Source organism: Chanodichthys erythropterus, chromosome 2 (assembly GCF_024489055.1).
Source record: "Chanodichthys erythropterus isolate Z2021 chromosome 2, ASM2448905v1, whole genome shotgun sequence".
NCBI classification, from domain to species: Eukaryota; Metazoa; Chordata; class Actinopteri; order Cypriniformes; family Xenocyprididae; genus Chanodichthys; species Chanodichthys erythropterus.
Window position 1 is genome coordinate 6,704,994 of NC_090222.1, and position 8,574 is coordinate 6,713,567.

Genomic DNA, 8,574 nt, shown 5'->3' on the forward strand with positions numbered 1-8,574 from the left:
TCAAACCCTGTCAGCTGCCCGGCATTCACATTTCAGAGTTAAGAATATAAAATCAATAATCATTTAGTCATAAGGGTAAATGAAGTAATATAAGATCAAAGTATACCCTTCGGCCACTGAAGTTGCACTGAGTAATTTATCTCATCAAAAGGCAGTACTGCTAATCCCTGTGCTTTTCACTGGAGCTGCCACAGCCGAGCTGTATTATCCTTGAGTAAACAAGTTTAAAGAAAAATATGAAAAATCAATAGTTGTTTCCTTCTATCCAAATCGATGGCATGCATCATAAATCTGAATCGGTAAGGAGTCTGTGTGTGTGTGTGTGTGTGTGTGTGTGTGTGTGCTCCCAGTGTAATCAGCTTTATTGAGCATAAGGACCCGTATAATTACAGATTTTGTCAGTAAAACTTGATCAATGGTCTAAAAGGCCTGTGAGTAAATGTTCTATTGGGAAATCCAGCTGATTGTATTCACTGTTCATGACAAACTCACTCACTTCATGTTGTGCAATGCTTTGTATTATTATTATTATTATTATTATTATTATTATTATATCAGCTGTTTTAAATTAAGGAAACTGATTATATAAAGGCTATAGGTTACATTTATTTTCATATAATCATGTTTAATAAATAAAATTATTTCTTTAGGGTATGTGTTATTACATGAATTTCAATGTTATGCATTCAAATGCATGATATGATCATGTAAATAAGGAAATTACACACACTTCATTGTCAAAATAAAGAAAATGGGCATATTTTAATATATATATTTTAACAGATTATTTTTAAACACGTTACATATATATATATATATATATATATATATATATATATATATATATATATATATATATATATATATATACACATATATATACACTATATATATATATATATATATATATATATATATATATATATATATATATATATATATATATATACACTATATATATATATATATATATATATATATATATATATATATATATATATATAGTGTGTGTGTGTGTGTGTGTGTGTGTGTGTGTGTGTGTGTGTGTGTGTGTGTGTGTGTGTGTGTGTGTGTGTGTGTGTGTGTGTGTGTGTGTGTGTTAAAAGACACATGAGTCTGAAACATCATGCAAGCCTATTGTCGGTTAATTCCATAATTTCATGTTTAAAGGCTTCTGCCGGTGAATTGGATAAGGGCATTTCACTGATACTTAGCTGCAGTCTTGGGCTGAATCTCCTATAATTCTATCATGTTTGCTGGGACTAAAATATCACGAGGGTTTCTAAGTATGGAAGTTAACCTAGTTAACCTACTGCCCCCTGCTGTGCGGCGCGCGCTCTCGCTCTCAGTCCCGCGTGCTTTATCTGTCCTCTGTGAGCCGTCATCGCCAAATGAATTTCAGTCTTTACTAATTACTTTACCATAGAAAATATGAAAGGTGGTACAAACAGTGCGGAATATAGTTTACAAATTAGACCCGCTAAACATCTCTATATCAGAAATAGTAATACATAAGGGCTTAATAAAGACATTTTTTATTATTAATTGTAGCCTATGCAATTAATAATAAAAATGCTTTGTTTTAATTCGAATTTTTCTCACCACTACCACCATTATTTAACATAGCATAACAACAATTTCCTTTTGAATGCCAGTTATTTGACATTTTTCTTAATTTCCACTAATCTTTGAATAAATTTTAAAATTTCGTTTAAAAAAAATCTTTTTTTTTTTTTTTAATTTATGTTATTTGACAGAGAACTTTACGCTTTTTATTTGCATTTACATTTGTATTCAATACATTAAGTGATATATATATATATAGAAAGGGAGAGAGAGAGTTCCAATAATTTTAATTCAAGAAAAAAATATACCACAATGGATCCGGGTTTTACGAACACATTTCCTCATCACCGTTTTTAAAACAACTCGGAGAAATTTATATTAATTTGAAATTGTAATAATAATAATACAATAAAAAGAATAAGGGTCAAAGTCAAATAAGCATATATTATACATATATATATATTATCTCTTTCCCCCGGTCGCTATCACATTATTTATTTTCAGCTATAATTTTCCAGTGTGTGTTTGTGTTTTCGTGACATGAACAGGGATGTGTCGAAGAAAAACTATTCCTGCTGAATTAATTCTAAATATCTGTTACAGGTATGTGGAAGACAAACTCGTGCTGTCAGGACGGAAGACCTCCTGCGATTAGAGAGGAGAAATATGACGGGCTGAGTGAAAGAAGACTCACACCTCCCACCGGCCTGAGCGCGCACTGCTCCTTCAACAATTAATACAAGAGCCAAACAATGTTTAGCAGCAGCGCGACACATTCACTATAGCATGCTGCTGATTGCAATTAGTCTTTGGTTAAAAAGTGCATTTTACACTACAGAGCTGCGCGTTACAATAAATAATTACAAATAAAATAACAGATTTTGACAGTAAAACTCAGTGGACTGAATTAAGATACAGCTTATTGTATTTACTGTTTATGAATCATTACTGCACAATTCGCTCAATGTATATTGGGATATATTACTGATCCTATATGTAAAAATAATAATAATGAAGATGATAATAATGATAATGATAATCATATGTGTATTGTTTTGATATGTATTTTAAAACAAAAGAAGGAATAATAGCTAATTTAATTGTACACAATTTCTTTGGATATTTATTGAATGCATTTCATTGTTACATTCTGTGTAGCGTACGTTTTAAAACAAAGAAAAAGCTATTTTCTATAGGCGTTACAAGTAATAACAAATGCAATATCAATGTGCAATTACAAGTAGCCCTATGTACATATTTGCATGTAGTTTATTAATACTCTTGTGTGGTTATGCAAATACACTGTAATGTACAACCAAAACCTCTTCAGCCATGGTGGGATTTTTTTTTTTTTTTAAACAAATGACAAATGAAGTGGCATCATGTCATCCGTCAGCAACTGAAATAAATCAAAAAGAAAGAAAAATGCAATAGATAAACGACGGAAAGGCGACGACGAGAACGCACGGGCTGCTTTCTGTGCGGGTTTTGTTCCGGAATTGCATTTCACAGCGCGAGAGAGGGGGCGGAGATGGAATATTTAGATGAGCTGTGATTGACAGCTCCTGTTTCTCCAATGCTCTCAGAAACTCGCCTGCTCCTTCCAGCAACTCTTCACTCTCCACTCCCGAGCACTACAAACAAACGGACGCTAGGGGATCTTCATGACGGCACTCTGCTGATCGCTCCTCTTTTGCGCTTTTATTTATTTTCTTTTATTAGTTTATCCCTGCGCTCGGCGGTTAAATGCGCTGATTCTATCGATCAGCCCGTTCTCTGCCTTTCCTCTACTGGAGAGAAACTATAATAATGTCCTATCCTCAGGGTTACCTCTACCAGCCCCCGGGCTCTCTGGCGCTGTACTCCTGTCCGCTGGCCGCCCCGAGGAGTGAGGAGCTGGCCCGGTCCTCGTCCGGTTCAGCGTTCAGCCCGTACCCCGGATCAGCTGCATTCACAGCCACGGCCAACGGATTCTCCAGCCCTCTGCCCTACTCAACAGATCCGGCCACGGGATTCCCGTCCTACATGGTAAACAGCTCTGTTGTGGATGTTGAGCCGTCGCCATTCACAAGTCATTGTTCTTGATAGGAATGTATGAATATTGCATGATAGCACGGTTATAGTTTTGGTTGTGGGTTCGGGAGTTGCATGCATGTGTGTGCGCGCGCGCGCGTGTGTGTGTGTGTGTGTTTCAAAGGGAAGCTCGTGCAGGTCATGAATACAAATGCCGCACGGCTCGGTGTTACTCTAGTGCAGAATACAGCTGGCCACAATTTATAAGTTATTATTAAGTCACGAATAAAATGTACAGCATGTAAAATGTAAATGCGTGCTTATTTAAAAGAAACAACAACAGCGTGTCTAAATATTTCTTTCTTAGAATACCTTCAGGCCCACTTTTACAGATGACTTTTACACTGGTAACAGGCCTGATCTACACCGCGTTATTTTTAAGACAATAGCTGAAACTATTGGTTGCGATCTTTTAAAATTATCAGAAAGAAAAGAAAAAAAAATGCAGAGGATAAATTTATTGAGTTGAGGTTTGGAATAATGTGCAGTTAAATAGGCGTTATTTAATCGTCAATTGATGAATTGCAATGCTAATGACATGGCACATGAAAGCGGGTAAAAACGGTCCATATCCAGTGGTTTTCTAATAGGATTTGTAATGCTGCGCTTCACTGATATGCTTCTGACACTGAAAGAGCACTGGGAAAGTCAGCCTGGTGATTATGCAAAATGGCTGCAATTACCCATTATCTGTTATCCACCCCAGTCCCATGTAATTGTGCATTCTGATAATTGCATGAAGGATTAATCATTGTTTATTGGCTTAATTATTATTACTATTATATTTTTGGTTACACTTTATAATAACATTCATTAATAACATTAACATTGTATAATGCAGAACAGATCATTAGTTAATGTGCATTCAAATGAAAGCGTTGAATATATATTGCGTTGACTATTTATTTTAAAATACAACGTTTTGTTTATGAATTATGAAGTTGTAAAAAAAATGTTTTACAAATAATAATAATAACAACAACAGATGACTGACAAAAAATATATATGTATATATTTTTGAAGGGGTCTCCGTATGACGCGCACACTACTGGGATGGCAGGAGCCATAAGTTATCACCCGTACGGGAGTCCCGGTTATCCGTACCAGCTGAACGATCCCGCTTACCGAAAAAATGCCACGCGGGATGCGACAGCGACGTTAAAAGCGTGGCTGCAGGAACACAGGAAAAACCCTTATCCCACGAAAGGAGAAAAAATTATGCTCGCCATCATCACGAAAATGACCCTCACGCAAGTGTCCACCTGGTTCGCTAATGCCAGACGGAGACTCAAGAAGGAGAACAAAATGACATGGGCACCACGGAATAAAAGTGAAGACGAGGATGAGGACGACGGCGATGGAGAGAGAAAAGACGAGCGCACGGATAAAAACATGGACAACAGCGAAGCGTCTGCGGAGGATGAAGGTACTTAATAATAATTATAATAATTATTATTATAGGCGGATTTAATTTAAATGCATCGCATTAAAATGGACAGTGTTATAAAATGTATATTGCATGTGTTATAAAATGTACACTGCATTTATTGTAATGTTAAACGACTTGACATCTATATATTATAAAACTACACGTTACATAATATTTGTACAATTAAAGACCTTCACGTTGTAATGCAATTTTAAGAGTTTTTCGAGACCGCAGTAACTCATGGCTGTGTTGTTTTTGTCTACAGGCATCAGCTTGCACGTCGATGCCCTGACAGATCACTCCTGCTCAGTGGAATCGGACGGAGAGAAGGTCACGTGTAGGACCGGAGACCTGGTTTGTGATTCTGGACCTGATACCAAGGACAAATGCGACGCGAGCGATCTCGACACGGGCCGCGAGGAGAGGCAAAGAGGCCCGTCACCCAAGCCAGTGACCTCTTCCCCTCTGACTGGGGTGGAGGCCCCTCTCTTGACCCACCATCACCGAGAGGACACCCGAAACAGCAGCAACAAAACATGCCTGGACGGTCAAAACCAAACCGTCAAACCTAAACTATGGTCATTAGCCGAGATCGCCACTTCGGACCCAAAGCAGCATCAGCAGCAGCAGCACTTGGGACAGAACTGTCCCCCGGGCGTTGGCCTTTTGACCTCCACGGCGCCCAGCGCGTCCCCGGCGGGAGCAGTCTACCCCGCCACCTCCATATTAGGAAGACCTCTTTATTACACGTCGCCGTTTTATAGTAATTACACAAACTATGGCAACTTCAGCCCGCTGCAGGGCCAAGGGATACTGCGCTATAATTCAGCTGGCGAGGGACTTCTGCACAAACAGAGTGGCGACCCCCTACTAAAGACTAATCCAAACCAGACTGAACAACATTTCAGGGCCTCCAATGCAGAATCCAAAAAAGGTGCGTAAAGGGTGCATATATACTGTTGATCTTCGCTAGCTTGAATTTGACATATTAACTAATTACATGGTTAACGAAATGCATATCTAATTAAGTAACTATATTAAATGCAATTAGTTGAGAAACTTTTATTGTAATCGCGAACTTGATTTCCTTGGTAGTCTTTTTGTTGCTGTTGTTGTTGTTATTATAGAATCATTCTTGATCACGTCGCGAGTTTAATTTTATTGTTTGAACGTGTCATTTATTTTTCTCAACTATTTATTTATTTTTTCTCATAATCGAACGGTAGCGTCAAGGCTACAATATACCGTAGGAAATATTTAAGCTGTCAAAACGGTGTAGTCTATTTCCCTTTACTAAAATGGGTTTGCATTTTCTACAGACCCCACCGAGGTTTTCACAGTAAGACCCCAGTCTTACCTGTCGAGTTAAGCGAAAGACGAGGAAGATCTTTCAAGTAAGTCGCTAATATGAGCATTTGAGGTCAGGTTATGTGCAGTTTTTTACCACAATATTGGAATGTTTCCAGTGGCCACTTCCTCATTATTAGTCGTATTGTTCTTGTCAACTAATGTTCCACTGTTATGAGGAATATGAGGTCTTCCGATCTACTCATACTTTATAAGAATATGTGTGGATTCTACATTTTACGCAATAGTTTTATTCTTTTTTTTTTTCTATCGAAATTCGACTGATGTAGGTTTTGTTTCCTTGGTTCACAGGTAGGTGTCACAATTGCTTTGAACAAAGCGAACAAGCCATCACCTCTCTCTCTCTCCCCAAGCTGTTTTAAACTAACATTTGCTCCTTACGCGGATCCTTTTGTGTGCCACTGTACACCCACGGACTACAGAGCACCTGCCTATATAACAATAACACGTACGATTACGGGAAAGAAAAGAAAAGAAAAGAAAAGAAAAGAAAAGAAAAGAAAAGAAAAGAAAAGAAAAGAAAAGAAAAGAAACAATAGCCAGTCTGGTTTGGATGAAACTTTCATTTATTGATGAAGTACTTTTTTTTTCCCCAACATACGTGACTTTTCGATGAGGAAACTTATTTCTCAGGATCCTTATAGTAGCTTCATTGCCACCGGTTACAGTATACACGCGGGGACATTATAACTTCCTATAAGACTTTATGTGCTAGAGGTGTGAAGTGTAAACGAGAACTCGGGACTGGTATAAACTTGACTAAGAGTGGAATACATTTGATATTTATTTTTGTAATGCCTATAATTTATGCAAGTTGTATTGCAATGGTAACTGAAAATTGTTTTGTAAATAAATTATGATGGGTTTTTATTTAAAAAAGCCGAAGTTACACAATGTTGTTAACATGAAGACTTTTACTAATTTATATCTCTGATTGTAAATAAAATGCGCTAGTCTGCACTGGCACCATAGAGTGGACTGTTTTTGAATACTTGAAAACTGACATTGTATTTGTATCTGTAATTTTTTCATATCCTTAAATACATGATTAGTACCATCATAAATGATACGTATCGTGTCGTGGGCCTACTGTATGTCAGCAGACAAATTCAGACCTGACATACAGATCATAAAATTACGTCAAATGAAATGGCATCTTTAATGTCGCGCATCATTTCAAAATCAAAATGTTTCATTTTTTTTTTTTTTTAATTGCTTCAAAAGATTTTAATTCTTTTATTTTAAATATCTAGTGTCTCTGAGTATGAAGCGTGAATGTTGAATGTGGTCTTGATGGCAGTGAATAATAGAGGCTGCTTATAATCCAGGCCTTCATCTATTTTTCAGCATGATGAATACAGGGCTGGAAAGGAAGCGTTATGAGCTCCCGGCGGGGTTTTAAGATGGTCAGTCGGGCTTCATTATAGACCGATATTGAACGATCCATAAAATCGTGTCTAAACATCTGCCAGCTCCAATGGGGCCCGCGCGCCTCTGTGATGGCAATGACGTCTCTCTTTTACGGGCCACCCCGTTAAAATTGTAAAGGCGTTAGTTAAACAGATTACTGCGGCTCATGTGTGTTAACCTCAACAACCTTTCGATAAATTAAAAACCATTTTTACTAAATAATAATAATAATAATAATAATAATAATAATAATAACAATTCAATATATAGTATAAAATACAGTATAATAATAATTATAATGTCAGAGAGCTAATCGTGGGCTATATTGTAAATATAGATTTTAAAGGATTAATGATTAAATAACCATTAGCCTACTCATATCAGTGATTTTTATTTTATTTTTATTTTTTTTCAGTTGATTGTAATATTTCACGCGCGTTTAATGCCCTAACACACATTATACCGCATTGAATTCAGGTCAGTGCTGTGATGGATTCTGTCGCTTTTTATTTTTATTTTTTTTGTGGATAAAATAACGCCTTATTTTGTCATTTGAAGTGTTTTGCGCTTGTGCATATCGGCCTGAGCGAAAGGCTTCGTTATTAGAGGTGAATTATTGAAATTCAGTCTTTAATCTCAGGTGGGATCCCGGGGGGGATCGACCACTGTTGTCAAAATAGCACCACAGGCGGTTTCCATTCATACTCCCTTCAAATGTCAACATTTGT

At 36.9% G+C, this 8,574-nt stretch overlaps 1 protein-coding gene across 1 annotated transcript; it reads left to right on the top strand.

Annotated features, from left to right (window-relative positions):
- Window positions 1-3,226: 3,226 nt before the first annotated feature.
- irx2a (iroquois homeobox 2a) lies at window positions 3,227-7,377 on the top strand. The gene is made up of 5 exons (XM_067392153.1): window positions 3,227-3,594; window positions 4,663-5,065; window positions 5,334-6,002; window positions 6,388-6,462; window positions 6,728-7,377. The coding sequence occupies exons 1-4, from the start codon at window positions 3,376-3,378 to the stop codon at window positions 6,435-6,437; spliced, it is 1,341 nt and encodes a 446-aa protein (XP_067248254.1). The 5' UTR covers window positions 3,227-3,375; the 3' UTR covers window positions 6,438-6,462; window positions 6,728-7,377.
- Window positions 7,378-8,574: the final 1,197 nt, after the last annotated feature.